This window comes from Bacillus rossius, chromosome 2, assembly GCF_032445375.1.
Source record: "Bacillus rossius redtenbacheri isolate Brsri chromosome 2, Brsri_v3, whole genome shotgun sequence".
NCBI classification, from domain to species: domain Eukaryota; kingdom Metazoa; phylum Arthropoda; class Insecta; order Phasmatodea; family Bacillidae; genus Bacillus; species Bacillus rossius.
The window spans coordinates 125,581,078-125,597,510 of record NC_086331.1 but is presented as its reverse complement, the minus strand read 5'-3'; the positions used below and the strand labels follow the sequence as shown (position 1 = coordinate 125,597,510).

At 33.0% G+C, this 16,433-nt stretch overlaps 2 protein-coding genes across 4 annotated transcripts in view; one reads left to right on the top strand and one right to left on the bottom strand.

Annotated features, from left to right (window-relative positions):
* LOC134529782 (ATP-dependent DNA helicase DDX11) overlaps nt 1-14,036 on the top strand; it is a 50,632-nt gene extending 36,596 nt beyond the window's left edge. For 2 of the 3 annotated variants that reach the window (XM_063364224.1, XM_063364225.1), the window contains exons 13-17: nt 2,824-2,973; nt 5,489-5,612; nt 7,460-7,587; nt 9,622-9,840; nt 11,961-14,003. In XM_063364224.1, coding sequence (XP_063220294.1) covers nt 2,824-2,973; nt 5,489-5,612; nt 7,460-7,587; nt 9,622-9,840; nt 11,961-11,993 — 654 coding nt within the window. In that variant the 3' untranslated portion in view covers nt 11,994-14,003. Of the gene's footprint in view, nt 1-2,823; nt 2,974-5,488; nt 5,613-7,459; nt 7,588-9,621; nt 9,841-11,960 lie in introns of all 3 variants that reach the window. The other variant, XM_063364223.1, reaches the window with a different exon arrangement.
* Nucleotides 14,037-14,785: 749 nt separating this feature from the next.
* LOC134529781 (fasciclin-3) overlaps nt 14,786-16,433 on the bottom strand; it is a 64,976-nt gene continuing 63,328 nt past the window's right edge. The window contains exon 10 of the mRNA XM_063364220.1: nt 14,786-15,972. Coding sequence (XP_063220290.1) covers nt 15,790-15,972 — 183 coding nt within the window. The 3' untranslated portion in view covers nt 14,786-15,789. The remainder of the gene's footprint in view (nt 15,973-16,433) is intronic.

The following is a 16,433-nucleotide window of genomic DNA, read 5'->3' as shown; positions in this document are numbered from 1 at the left end:
GTTAGTATATTTTCACGTAGTGTTTTTAGGGTTTTTCAATTTGGGTTGTGCCCTGAAGTTTTCTTGTTACTAGTGTGATTTTTGTTAACATCTGAAACTGTTGCGGTTCTGTGTATGATTGGCATGTTGGGTAGGTAGCAATAGTATTTGGCCAAGCATGTTTTTCTGCGCGGTTGTGTCGGTTCAGGTGGGGGAAGCGTGATCCGTGGTGTGGTTTTGAGCTGCAGTTTCCGGCACCCACCTCACATTCCCCGCCTCCTCTTCTCCAGCCATGCCAGCAATAGCTACGGTTTTTCTGCTCTGGTTGCTGGGAGCCTGGAGAAAGAAGGTGTGGAAAGGAGAAGTCTTTACATAGGTCAGGCGTGTAGAACATGGGGGATTGGGCATCTGCCCCTGTGTAATTACCTTACAGAACATTTACGTTCAACACAACATTTGAAATCACTTATAAATTGGAACAAATGTTTTGTAATACAGGTTCATTGAAATTGATTGCCAGGATTCTAAACTGTTATTATAAAATAAATATTTTATGGCTGTATACGTGTGGCATCTTGAAATGTTCAGGAAGGTTTAAATTTTTAGACTTATTAAACTTTGATGTGGGTACCATTTATAGCCGTGGTTGCGGTATTCGATCTCCTGCCATGTCTTCTGAATAGTGTCCAAAGTTACAGTTGCAATTGCTGCAGCAACCCTCTCTTTAAGCTGCTGGATGTTAGATATCTTCTCAGTGTATATAATGTGATACTAGATTTGTTTTTAGTTTTTTGGTGGTCAGGGTTTGGTTTTCGTGTGACCTTGCAACTGTGCTGTTCTCTCCACTTTAGTGTGAGGGGGCGCATGGCGAGATGTGGACCGGTCAGCAGAGGGCTCAGTTTGTGTTGTGGTGTGCCGAACTAAAGCTGGTTGTCTCAGTGCAATGGAAGTGGCAATATCTGCATCCGCGAGGAAAACCTCCAGATGAAAAAACTTTTGAGTTCAAAGAAACTGGTATTCTCAAGAAAAAAAATCTTCCTGCTGACCAAGAACATCGGAGGAAGATGAAGAACGCATAAGGCAATCCTGCATTAGAAGCTCTAAGAAATCAGTTATCCATATATGTTTAGCTTTGGGGATTTCAAAAACTACCTTTCAAAATGTTTTGCACACATGCTTGAGGCTCCGCACTTAAAAAATCCAGCTGCTTTATGAAATTAAACTGAACCACAGACAAAAGTGTGTGTACTTTGTTGCATTTATGCCTAACAGCATCGATGATGCAACTTTCCCACAGCACATTTGTTTTAGTGATGAAGCAAAATGTCATGGGTCCATTAATCGACATAAGATGTGTGTATGTTTGTAGCCTTGTTTTTGATGTGTGTATGCGAGATGTTAATAGACTGTTTATTCGAGGAATCAAAACCGGGAATATTGAAGTCACCAAGTATCAATAAATCACGTTGACAGGTGATGAATTTCTTCTTTTAATGTTTCAAGATAAGAAAAATATGTATTAGTAGTTGTTTGTGGAGGTAAATAGATATTACCAACAGTTATAATATTGGTTTGCAACATTTTAATTTTTATACCAACAGTTTTTATTCCATGGTAGTCATGGTTTTTATTAACTGCTATCAAAATGTAAGTAAAGCATTTCTATTATTTCTGTAGATGAGATATTGGTCTGTGAAATAGAGAGGATTTTTTCTATGATCTTTAAACCAACTTTCCGTGAGACAGATGATATAGTGGAAGTTGACAAGGTTTTCAGCAAATTTAATAGATTTGGTTCTCAATCCTCTGAAATTTTGATACACGATTTCCTGCTCCTTTGGGAACTAAGGTGCGATGCTCCTCTGGGATCTGGATTGGCATCAATGCAGTGATGCTGTTGGTCAAGGCTTAGGACTAGCCCTACTTGCGTTGTTAAGGTCATCATTTGCTGGCAATTTGCTCAGGATGGAGTTTCCCTTAACAAGGACTAATTAAGCACCAATTGGGTGAGAATACTGTATTGTTAATTCTATTAAAGTCTTCTTCCAGAACTGAGACGTGAAATGAAGCGTGTGTATGAAATTTGGTTCGGAGTTCAGCCATCTAGACTTGAGGTGGACTGAGTTTATTAGTGATATATTCTACAATCTCCTTTCTTGAACAGAGGGTTTAAATAGAGTAGCAAAAAGAGCTTTGGTTGTTTTAAAGGCAGGTTAAATGACCATTTTAAGAGTTGAAATAGTTTGAATGCCCACTTGCATAGGCATTTTCTTTTGTTCTTGAAAAAATGATTTTGCATCAGAGCTCTAGTTGGTTTTGGACTTACGCACATTTTGCACCAAAGCGAAGCCCTCTTTGTCAACACACTGGTTGTTATTCGTTATAGCTCATGATGTTGTGCAATTTCAGAATCTGTAGTTAAATTATTTATATTGTCATTGCTTGAAATATAAGTTTGGGGTCTGTTTTGTTAGTACCTAAATAACATTACTGGAAAAAAAAATTCTGTGAAAAATTTTATTTTGTTCCTTGAAAACCTGGAAATGTGCATGAATTTCAAAATCCAAGTTTAGTGGCCCCCCTGATTGTTTATTGTATCACAGATCACTGTAATCTTGTGATATCTGTCCTTTAGCTTATGTTTGAATGTTTTTATTTTGGCGTTGTGGATAACTGTTTGGAAAATTCACCCTTCTAAACTGTTGTGTGCTTTCAACAGTTTTGTTTCATTCAGTAAATACCACAAAACATATTAGTTTCTCATTCTTTCTGATTCTGTATTGTAATTTTTAAAAACATTTTAACAATTTAACTTTTGAAAAACTTATGTTCTGTTTCCTTTAGTTGAATGAACTTGGAAGGTTGTTGATCAACACATGCAATGTTGTTCCTGCTGGCGTTGTTTGCTTCTTTTCATCATACGAGTATGAGCATTTGGTTTACAACCATTTTGTTAAAGAAGGACTCATTGCTAAATTGGAGCAAAAGAAACAGGTAAGACTTATTTACTTGTAAATTAGCATTCATTTGTTCATATATATCATTTGTATGATATTTTATGTATAGAGGTAGATGGTGGAAAATAGCATTAGTAAATATAGTTATAGTATTTATTTCAAGTTCTTATAGCATTTATAAGTTTTTCAAACATTTCAAGATGCATCGCTGTTTTTAAAGGTTTCTCAGACATTTTTCCCCCAGTTAATGAGTTCAAATACTTTTACAGTATTTTAAATGTAGCAAACATATTGCTTACACATAAAATATTATGCATCATAAACTGAGATGGACTACCCTTTTTATGCAGAATGCATGTTCTCTTTGGCCATGATTTATAGCACATGTCGTAAAATTCCCAGCCAAATATTTCAAAATTCAAAGTTGATACTACTGTTTGAAAACAGATGTGCAACTATTTCTGAGTGCATTGTTCGGTGGTTTATTTATGCACTACTAGATTTGCGTTTCCTCTATGTTTTGTGTTGTTTCTATTGTGAGTTAAAGCTGCTAGTACTTGTGAAATTACAAGATATTTATGTTATCTTTTTACTTGAAATGAATAGTTACAAGGAAAATGTTGTGGAGAAAGATAGTAAGCCTATACCTTGGAGAAAAAGAAAGTGTGTTAATCAAGAGAAGACCAAATTTCTTGAGAATGCAAAAATGAAACGTGTTTGAGGAGAAGGTTATGTTTCAGGGAATGAAGCGTATGCAAACAATTTTACATTGTCCGTGAGTGCTGTTTGGAAAGGTGTTATGTGAAGATAGCTTTTGAAGCACACGTTGATATTTTTTATTTATTTTTTAATGGTCAAACAAAAAACCTTCAAGATTCTTTCTTAAGAAAATGTATACAACTTGCATCAGAATGTAAAATAAAAACAGTAAATCCAAAAAAGCAATGAGACCACACTTGGATATGTAACGTTGTAAGCGGTTACAGAACAAAGGTTTGTCATAAATTTGTTGTAAGCTTGTTTCAAGTCTGTAAAACATATTCAAACTAGTCAAAAGAAACTTAGTGAGTGAATTGTTAGAAGAGAGAAGAGGCACTCATGTAAACGTTCTAAATATATATCTGATGAAGTGATTATGATGTGTAAATATCTTACTTCATTACCCTGTGATGAAAGCCGCTACTGTAGAAGAAAAGTAACATGCTGTATTTCGACAATATAATGATAACTGTAAAAAGAAGTGTATGACATGTTTAAGGATTACTTTTAAAAAAATCTGACACCTTTGAGAATTAAGGGGCCCGCCTCGTCAGGGGCGTGTGTGTGTTAGCGAGGTGGGATGATAAGTGCGACGCTCGCTGGTGCTTCTAGCGCGGTGTCTCCTCTGGACTGGCGCGCAGTCTTCTCGTCGTCACAGGATAACTGTAACGTAACATTATATGGCGGAGAAATTAAGATAAATGTGTAATGCAAGGCTCTTAATTGCTTTCAAGAATCTGTACCGGTGGTTTTACGTCTAAAAATTACTCAGAAAACACGTGTTGTGGCCAATTTAACTCTTCTAAAAATAGAGTTTAAAAACTTAATCCGGAAACAAAACATATATCGACCTTCAGCGAACCCTTAAATGCTTTTCATAAGCAGGCCCTACTCAGATATCTTGAGTAGTTTTGAAATCATGTGGATTTTCCTGAAGCGCTGCACACCCTGTGTGTGCCCAAGTAAGCAGAGCCTTTAAGTATAAAACCTACTTTGAGTACTTCAAGGCACATTTTCCCTACATCATTACTGTGTTCACGTGTTATTGTAGTATATGGACATGAGTTTTCAAATTAACAAACAGTTTGATTGTAAAAACAAGCACGAAAATTATGTTATTAAAATTTGCTAGTTAGTGATATTACAGCATTTTGTCACCAATAATTGAGTTTGTAGCATTTATTGTGGTTATATCATTTAAACCATTTTCTATCATCTCTACTTATGAGCCATGTCAATTTTAGTACTAGCCTTTTTAGAGTTGGTTCTTATAGCTGGTCTTTCAAGAGAAATTATCTTTGTCTTTAAGTCACTTCAGGTAATGTACATAAATTTTATATACCAGTAGCTCAGCAATTAGTTATTTCCTAGGAATTTACAAATGAATCCCTACATTTAAAGTGACTAAGACAGCAATTACATATTACATTACCAATTATAAATTCTCTGATTTACCTTCCTATAATTAGTTACAGAGCAAACAAATGCAACATGTGTATTTTAAGATACTTACATGCAGTGATTGTGTTATTTTGGAGATATTTATTTTTTGTGATAAACACAAATTAATACAGTGACATAAACATTGTGAATCTTGTAATATTTCTTTGGTTTTATGGTTCCAATCAATATCTAGTTTTGTCCTAGTTATGGAGCTGCTCAAGTATACACTTTTTGGGAGAGAGATTGGTTGAAAACTATTTAGCAGTGGTGTTTATGTAACTTACATCTCTCTCGGTCCTGTAGTTGTATCTACATGAAATAATATTCACATTAAGTAATTATTTTTTTAGGTTGTCATTGAGTTAAAGGGATCAGGATTAGCTGAACAACTGTTGAAGACTTATGAATCAGCAGTGCATGCTACCAAGAGGAAAAACAGTAGCCAAAATGGAGCATTGCTGTTCAGCGTCATTGGTAAAAGTTTACTTTTTTTTAGAAAGTGATTTTCAAAGGCTGGATTGTTCATGCTACCAATTATGCTTACACGACCAGAGTTAATGGTTCAATCCTAATCCCAGGAATGACTAGAATTGTTGAGTACAGAGTTGGTATTTGGGTGGTTAAATGTCCACTTGCGGTCCCATTGCCTTATACATCTGTACATAACTGTGGGACTTAAAACCCTACCTATTACTTTAATTTTTTATTTATTTATTGTGATATATCATTTATAATTAATAGTATCTAGTGTTTTAAATTATTTCTTCGATATATTTTGCAAAGAAGTATTGCAGTGAAATATCTACTCGTAAAGTTATTTGGATTTATCTAAAAGTAAAAATATTTTCAATTACCCTGAAAATGTTTTTACTTTCGGCTAAATCCAAATAACTTTACGGGTACATATTCCACTGCAATATTTTCTTGCAAAATATACCTAAGAAATTGTATACATATAAAGTTTCTATATTTAATTGAAAAATGTCTCTGGCATTTCTGCCTGCATTTACCTCCATTTGTATTGAATAGTTACTACGGATATCTTACTCTTGGTTACTAGCTTACGCCAGGGCATTTACCCATATCTTCGGCTCCATCTTCTAGTTCATAAACCGCTTTCTGAATGTCTTGCAAAAACACTTCCTCCTTGGTTAAATAAACTCTGTTCCGATCACCCAGTGTATTGCAGCTTACACCATTACTTGATCTTTAAATTGGAAGTAAATTAAATGCACAAATTATACTCATTCCTTTGTAATGAAGTTAGTGGTATGACACCAAAATGAAATGCCGACACTAGTAAAATTGACAGTTTACTTATGACTTAGATCTGTAACGGTACTTGATATTATCTCCCCATTCTCAGTTGTTATGAGTAATGAAAATAATGATTCTCTACTTACATAGCACAAAGCCTGCCTTAGTATTGTGTCTACTTATGACTAATATTAATTAGGCCTGTGCTATTATTCAAATTTTCGAATACGAATAATAAACTATTCATATTTGGTTTGACCTTAAGTACTAACACTTTGAAATAACGAATATTTGTTTGCTCTTTGAATAATTGACGTAGTATACCTCATGAGTCATGAGTTTGTTGTGTACCAATGTACACCTTATTTAATAGTGTTTGCATGTTTTGGTATAAAGAAAATGGAAACAAGGAGCTCTAAACCGATGCCCAAAATAATAAGTACATTGTAGTGAAGCTGCTCCTCACACACAAGTTCAGTGAACCAACTCAAAGCTTCCACCTGGTAGTTTTATCGCAAACTATCAAACGTCAAATTCCTGTTTGTTTTTGCCAGAGAACATCTGGGATCACTCTAACAACCCATAGCCAAGGCTAACAGGTGGGGCCGACGATTATAATCATGGCAGCCTCTCAACTCTCTCTCTCTATATATATATATATATATATCCCAAAATTCATACATATAAAGAATACTTTATGGCTTCAGCATGCACAGTTCTGTTCATGTGAATCATAACTAAAATATAATGCTGTGTTTGCATGCATGCAGACACACACACACACACACACACACACACACACACACACACACACACACACACACACACACACACAATCTCTCTCTCTCTCACATATCATTTTTCCGGTCCAGTTGACATGAAACTATGCCCATTAAATAAGGCATTCACAATTAACAAAGTAAAAATACTGTTGCTACACGCAACCATTAACATTTGAATCACCGTCCTTCTGTGATCATCTTTTCAAATTATTTATATAGCTCTTGCAACATTAACTTACCATTATTCTAGGGCATGGTATTAGGCATATGTCTTATTTTCAGGTGGGAAGCTGAGTGAAGGTTTGAATTTTAGCGATGATCTTGGTCGCTGTGTAATTGTAGTTGGACTTCCCTACGCAAGCATAAAGTCGCCTGAACTTGCCGAGAAAATGAAACATCTTGAAGCTAAGGTAATAATGGACTTAAATATTTGATTTTGATTGGCTGAAATTGTTTAGATAAAGCAAATTTGTTGATTAGTAAATTAATGAAAAACAGTTAATCTGTTGGATATCACTAATGACAAACAATATTTGTTTCAAATTCATTTTAACACTTTAATGATTCTGCATCCAGCATGTGTTACATCGTAAATGAACTAACTAATATTCAGGAAGTGCATGTAAAATACATATGATAATCATTGCTCAGGTGGCCTCGCATTTGAGAAAAGCCATGATTTGTGGAAGATGTGCAATCACACACTTTCCAACAAAATCAACTGCTTTAGGGATACAACATTTAAACTCTAAACTAGTGAGGTTTCAAAAACCTGTGAAAAGAAAAAATTAATTGTTTTGTTTCAGTAGGGAGTGTAGTTACACCGGAGCCAGATGGCGGCCTAGGCTTGTAACAATGCCCGCTCTGATATATTGTTTATAGCCCTCTTAACCAACCGATCTTACCGACATAATAATAATAAAATATGAACTGGTTATTTAAATAAAAAATCATTAGTGTAATTAGTTAAATATTTTATTAGAAACAAATACTTAATTTTTTACAGTTTATCAATCAACTACGTAAGTATATATATTTTTGTCATCACAGTTTTAATTTTGAAATCGGGTCTTAATCTAATACTTCCTTCCATACCATATTGCAGGTATGTCGAGGATTTTCATTTGGAAGATGGACTTTAAACGTAGTTGGTCGCTTAACTCTAGAAAATGCCACATATAACATGCCATGCATGAAGACCCGTTTTTTTTTTTTGTTTTTTTCAAAGATCGTTTAGGCATTTTTAAGTGAACACAAATAATATAAAAGACACAAATAATATAAGTAAACAATTGATTTTCTTGGTCTAACATCAAACCAAACACACATTGGCTTAGTGTTGCTTAACAACGCCATCTACTGGAGTAGCTTTAGTGTTGTGTCTTTAAAGCAGTTAGTTGCTCCCAATTATAAAAAATGGTATTATTACTCGCCAATAGATGTCAGGAAGAGTCATTTATGTTTAAGTTGATTATCAATAAAGTTGATTATTTAAAACACGGATAAAACAACATTTTCTAAAATTGAATCCTAGTTATATCGATTTATCGCCCCCGAAACCCCCTGCATACTAAATTTCATGAAAATCGTTGGAGCAGTTTCCGAGATTCAGATTATATATATATGTGTGTGTGTGTGTGTGTGTGTACACACACATATACATATATGTATATATACGTATACATATATATACATACACACACAAGAATTGCTCGTTTATTTATATATATATATATATATATATATATATATATATATATATATATATATATATATATATATATATATATGACTGGTTTTAAAAAAATAATGAAACAATTTACTTAAGAACAAAGTATTAAAACAATTAAATAAAAAACAAAATATAAAATGTTCAGTTTTCTTTTCTCAAGAAATATCATTATTTAAATTAATGTGTGTAAAAGTTGGAGTTCTAAAATATTTTAGTGTGACCATAAACGTTTTTTTAAAAATTCAATTATAAAGAAAACTCTTAAAAAAAAAGGTTTGAACTTATAGTGGCTAAGGCCTGGGGCAAAGGGAGGAGGAGATGGCTATTGACTGTCAAGGAATCAATAAAATTACAAAGTTTAAATATAAAAATGGGGTTAGCATTTTCATTGCTTTTCCAGCATAATGCATATATATTTAGTTGAAGAACAAACTGATGATGGTTTACATAGCAGTTGAGATAAACACATCATTAATACCTTCATCTGATGTGACTATATTTTCCCAGTTAGTCAACAATGAAGGTTTTATTTTTACCCCCCTAACACCTGCATATAATTGGTATTCCATTGTACTGTATAAATATGGCTTTTATAAAAATAAATTTTCAGTTATATGAATAATTTTGCATTATATGTGTTATTTTATTTCTTTTTTATTTTATAATTTTTTATTATTTTGTGTTTGTGAGTTCACTTTTTAATTTTGTGTAGAAAACTGGCTTGGGAAGACAGCTGTACGAAAACTTGTGCATGAAAGCTGTTAACCAGTCAATCGGCCGTGCTGTGAGGCATTACAAGGATTACTCGTCGATTCTTCTGGTTGACGACCGGTTCCTGCAAGGCCATGTTCAAAACCACCTACCGTCCTGGATACGCACATCACTGAAAACTTGCACCACCTTCGGTCCTGTAGTTGGAGAACTAGCAAAGGTAATGTTTTTTTTTTTAACTTGCTAGTTTGTGGCTGTCTTACGGCAATATTGAAACAAAAACCAGTCGCGACCCGGGCGAAGCCTGAGTAGACAGTTTCCCCCTCCCGCCCTCACTTGTGGCGAAGAAACTTCACACCGGATGCACTGACTAGTAACCATCTGGGCAGCAGTTGGTCAGCCTGCATGTCTCCCTTCCGGGAACAAAGAGAGGAAGGTTGGTAACTCCCCTCCTGCTGGCAAGGTGACCATCCTCGGGGTTCTCTGTGAGCAGTCACGCATCATGCTGCCGATACACTGGTCAGGCCGGGTCGGGCTATAGGGCAGACGTCTGCTTGTCAGAGTACTGCGCTGGGAAGTGTCTCGAGCCTTCCCACTCCAGGCAAGGGCACCACTTTCAAATTAGTGCCATATTGTCATTTCCGTGGGATTGAAATAATGCATGAATCGACCTGCAGAACTGGAGAAACTTAACATTTTATTAACGTGATGTATTTGATGGTTAAATAAACATTAGTAATGAAAAAATGGTTTATGCAATAATGTTTTTTTTATAGCATTTTATCGAGATGCAGAAAACTATAATATGCTAAGTTTGTAGGTGCGTCCTCACTATTGGTCATCTCATTCGTAAAATTCCCATAAAGTGTATGCCCAGCTCTGTTGAAGGCATTGTGGACGGGGGTTTGAAAGGAAGTGTTGGTATTGACTTTGAGACTCAACCACATTTTATCTGCTTCCATCCTTACGCACTGCCACAATTGTTCATCAAACTAACTTGAAGGCTCTGATAAGGGTAAAAGGGATGATTCCTAGAAAATTAATTTTGCTGTAGCTAAGTCATTTAAATAATTAACTTGTATGATAAAGCCATAAAAAGTTCATTTAATTTTTTTTTTCATGCACATTTTAATTTTCATTATAATTTGTGTTTAAAAATTTAACAATTTAATCCTCACCATAAACATTGACAATAACTCTTTATTGGTTGCAAGTTCGTGACATCATAGCTCTTCCATTGTCATTGTTTTAGCGTCAGCAATGGGAGAGTGAGAACACATCGGGTATGTGAAGTTAAATTAAGTGGTCAAAACTGATTGTCTATGAATCTTAGTTTATTCATTGTTGATATACTTCTTGTAATACATGCCTGGCATCGCGTTATTTAGTTATGCTTTTCTAAATACTTAGTGTTTGATCATTGTGAGTTGTAAAAGATTTTGTACTAGTAATTTCTTTGTTATTATTGTAGTTATCATAGATAATCTTACTATTGACATTTGGCTGTTGTTTACACTTGGAAGGTCTCCCTCAGTTTTTTTGACACTGCATATTTTTAATCTTGGCAAATTTTGTTTATGTAATAGTAAAGTACATGTAAAACACTCAGATACATACATTATGTGTGCTGCGGCCGAGAAACAAATTACTGAAGCTAACTTGTCGCTTGGCTGTTTCCACGATAAATTTAAAAAATTTTGTCGTAGAGTTATACAGAACAATACTATAATCAAGAGACAAAAAAAAAAAATAACAACTTTGACACGAGACATGGAGAAACCTTTCAAACATTAAAATGATGAATCTGTTTAAGAACCTACTGGATACACATGGCACAACTTAATTTCGAAAGTAACACATTTGTGATACTATGACTGTTTGCACGGACAAATATCTGGCCAAAACGTTAACTAAATCACAATTTATTTTGTATATTCACCAACTAGAAAATCTATTGTTTCTACCGCTTGCAGATTACAAATTACATACAACACATTATAAAATAAACGAAACCAGCATTTTTATAAAGCACAACTAGTGCTGCAATGCAAGAAATGTTTGTTCTACACAACAGGAATTTAATAATACTTCCCATTTTAAGTAATTATTCCCAAAGTGGTGTCAGATTGTGCTTGGATACATTTCATATTACCTGAAAATGTCTGGTGGCACCAATATGTACACTTTACTGCTTGCATTATTTATTAAAGAATTATATATTAGGCTGGTTTCACAGGTTTATGCTTACAAAATGCATGTGTCAATTTTTTTTATTAATTTGTTTTATAGCACGTAAAAATGGTTAAGCAAATATTGTTACAGTCATTTATTTTGTTCCAGTTTTTTCGTGTCCACAGGACCGTTCAAGCTTGAGAATGCTTCAAGGATGGGGAAGTATTATACTGAAACTGCATAAATACCAGTTTTTATCACTTTTTTAAAGACTTTTATTCTGTAATAACATTCCGTGCCATTTTTATGATATATATATGCTTTGTTATATGTTGATATATAATATTTATTTAAAAACATAAAATGATATACTTGTTTGGTATACACAAAAACAAAACAAAAAAATCTGAATTAATGTTTTTATAGTGCTTAACAAAAATAAAATACAGTTTTTTGTACCTGTAGTGCTTTTTTCAATTCCAGAAATTGAGTTAAAAAAGTCATTATGCTTAATGATTTTGTCTGTCTTACCAAATTAGTCAATAATCATAAAAATCAAGTTTTTAAAATTCTTTCATCACATTTTAGGGCATAGATAAATGAAATAAAATGGAAACTTTCATGAAGTTGCAACAAAAAATGTGCTAGTTGCTGCTATTACAACTAAAACAACAATTAACATTTTTTTGGTCTTGAAAGTTGCTACCAATATAGAAAACTGGGAAACTTGGGTAAAATAGTCAGGAAAATCACTTTTTTGCACTGTGCTGTCTTGCTTGTATGTCAACCTGCTTCCATTATTTAATGACTTTTTTTTGTTCTACCCAATTTTTATTATTGGCATATTAGTTCATTCAAATGTGCAATCCTCCAATTTAAAGTATACCTTTTATGGGGATTTTTGACTTCCAAAAAAACTTTACGAAACCAAGCAGTGCCTATCTTGCAATGATAATCTGTACTTAATGTCTGTTCTGCAGGAAAATGATTATTTTCTATATGGTAGGTTTTTTTCTTTGAAACAATCATACATTGATGAGAATATATGGCCATGTACTGCCCCCCAAAAATGTGTAAATCCTAAGCTGCACATAATTGTTTAATGTATTCTGTTTGTAAAAAACATAGGTTTTGTCATTTTTTTTTTTTTTTTTTTAATATTTCAAGTACTGTTACACAGGGACGGCTCCAGGATTTAATTTTTGGGTAGGCTCGGACGGTATCGCAGGGGCGTATGCAAAGTTTTGGGAGTTCGGGCTCTACCATGGGGGGGGGGGGGGGAGAGAGAGAGAGAGAGAGAGAGAGAGAGAGAGAGAGAGAGAGAGAGAGAGAGAGTGTGTCTTGCCCCCAATTCAGAGGATGATCAGGTATTATTAAAATTCAGATGCAAAATGGTATGTTTTTGTGGCTTTCTGAGGTTAATTATTTCTCTCTGAGGTCCAATGTGTTAATATATAAATGATAATTATTATAAACGTACAATAGTAGTTGTATGCCAACAAAATACACTTTAATACCTATAGAGGTCACAAAATTAATTATTAGGATTAAACGTGTGTTAATGTAAGGTGGATATTACTACACAACTCATACATTATTTTAAAATGTTACAAATCTGCAGGCAAATGCATAATTTCATTTCTGCCCTTCTGAGAAGGGCAGACAATTACAGTTTGTAATTAAAATAAAATTTACTTTTCTTATAGTTTTCAAAATCTAATGTTTACTATAAATTATGTGTTTTTATAACAAGTCATATTTCCAATTTTCAATTTTGAAAATTTCTGGTAGACCGCCACTGCTGTTACAAATGAAATTATATCCTTCACAGGCATTTTTTCAGAAAGAAAAGGTGGGAATTTGAAAGCAGTAGTCCTTTTTAATAAATGGTTAACTCCTGAAAGCAGTACTTATAATTTTCATTGTGTGTGTGAGGAAATATGCAATAAAGTTTGAAATTTTTTTAAAGGACATATTTCTGATTATGACTTAAATGATGGCAGACTTAAGGTGAGGCTTACATATACCAAAACTACATAAAAACAATTTTTTATCACTTTTTTAAAGACTTTTATTCTGTTACAACATGCTGTGCCATTTGTATGATGTATATGCTTTGTTATATGTTGATGTATAAGATTTGTTATTGAAAAACATAAAATATATTGTTTTGGTATAAACAAAAAAAAATTGTAAATTAATGTTTTTATATTGCTGAACAAAAATAAAATACATTTTGTTTTACCTGTAGTTTTTTTTTTTTTTTTAAAGTTCAGAAACAGCTATGAAAATGTTCTATAATGAGTAATCGAACTCAAGTTACTCTGACCAATGAGCATGCTACAGTGTTTCAACGTACTTGGCTAGCAAATTATATTGATTAAAAATGTTTTTAACTCAATAATGCAAAGACATTGCAATTGTGATTATTATAGTTGTATAGTTAGGTAATTTGTAAGACCTGTCTTTTTTTGTGCAATGCATGGTTGTTACTATTAGGGACATTATTATATAGTGAATTGTGTTAAAACCGAAATAACACAGCGAAACACCAAAATGCAAGTTAATACAGCACGTCAGGGATTTTCATTTGAGATTTTGTGTGGCCAACCTGAAAGAAAAGCAAGTTACAGCAGCACAAACATATCTACTCACTTTGAAAATATTTTCTTTGAGCAATAAAGGTACCGGAATGATTCTTCAGCGTGATCCCGGAGAGGGAAAAGGGTTGCTTAAAAGAGCACACAGTATCTTCCTGGTCATCAGCATAAACAACCCACAGACATACTTCTAACATAGTTTGAAAGGTCAGGGAAATTGCTATTAAAGGTCTAGAAAAAGTAGGAACTAAATTTCAAAATTATATGTTAGCAATCCTAATCTCAATTTTTAAAAAAATTATAAGAGACTTCATGATTTTCATAAATTTTATTACATGTTTATGTTCCTTTGTAATATATAGAGTAACAAAAGTAAAAAAATTCAAACACAAATTTAATGTTTTACTTTTATTTTTTTTATAAACAGACATGGCTTGTATATATGTGATTCAGTAAGTACAAAGGAATATAGTCAAAGAAAATGGCATTACTTGACTTAACTGCATAACTTTTTAACAGTTTCTTTATATCTTACTTTAAATGAACAGGGATAACACAAAAGTAACACTGCAGTAGTTTAACCCAGAATCTACTTTACAAGTGGTAAGTGGTTAGAATTATCAGGTTTGAAATTCATTAAAAAAAAAAGCAATAATTAAAAAAATCCCACCATAATTGTCAACCAGATTTCTTCTATTCACTTGTCTTGGTTACATATAACACTGGCAAAATGTAAAACTTAAATATTAGCCTTATCTATATATATGAGATTAATATGTGTCAGATACTTTTAAAGTAAAGATAATATTAGTCTTCATTAAACTCACATTTTGTATTTTGCTCTGTAAAGCACACAGAATATAGTTTACAAAAAAGCTGCCAAGTCACATAAAATTTTACACATTCAAATTCTAAGATCTATTCAGTTCAAAAACTTATAGAATACATAAAAACTCAGTACCAATATTATACACTCCACAATTTAGCTGCCACATTATAAATTAAAATTTACACAATGATACATTCATAATTCAAAATTTTCCAAAATATTACTAAGTATACCAGTATATTTTTTACTTTAATTTCCCCTTTACTTGTTTTAAGTATAACACTGGCAAAATATACAGCTGTAAAAGCTTAATACTATGTACAAAAAATGATTTTGGCTCTTACCCTATCATTGGTAAACAAAAACGTACAAAATACATAAAAACTCAGTACGATGTTACAATATCAACAATAAAGGTGCCACATCATACTTGGAAATTTACACAATTATACATTCATACATTTGAATTTTATACTTATGTACAATACCAGCAAACCCTACTTTAAAATTGGATCAATCATTATTGTTTAACACAGTATATAACAATAAAAATGGGTAAAAAGCAGGTTTAAGATTTATTTTCACTGTCCTTTTTAGTCTTAGTATGAATAATTTCAGCATATTCAGTCTTTTCATCAGCGCTACGCACAATTGGTGGCTTTGTTACTTGCTGTAAATCAAGTTCTGCATAGACTACATCATGTCCTTGTTTCTTCTCCGGTGATGTCTGGTCAGTCATCACAGTCTTGCCCTAAAATTAAAAGCATCGGTGAGCCTTATCTTCAGTCACAGATTGTGAATATTTAAGACAATATAGTTACTAAACTAAATAGTATAAAACAATTAGAAACAATTAATTAGAGACAATGTACCTAATACAAAGAACATGTGGAAAAGTATCTTTTTACAATGCATCAGAAAGTTGCATATTAGAAAAACATTTTTATGTGGTATACTTGTTATAAAGATACACAAAAAAATTAATATGCACCGATTATTTTTCTTTCAAAAGCGAGATAATGTAATCAACAATAACAAACTTTTTTTTGGTAACTTTGTCTCCAATTATTACCACTGAAACAAAAAAAAAATTGTACATGCACTAGAAGTTAACTTTTTGATTGCAACCTTTAGTTTTCAAAATACATTTAAAATAAAGCAGGATTCTTAATATTAAAGAGAACCAACAAAATGTTTGTTCCATCAAACTTT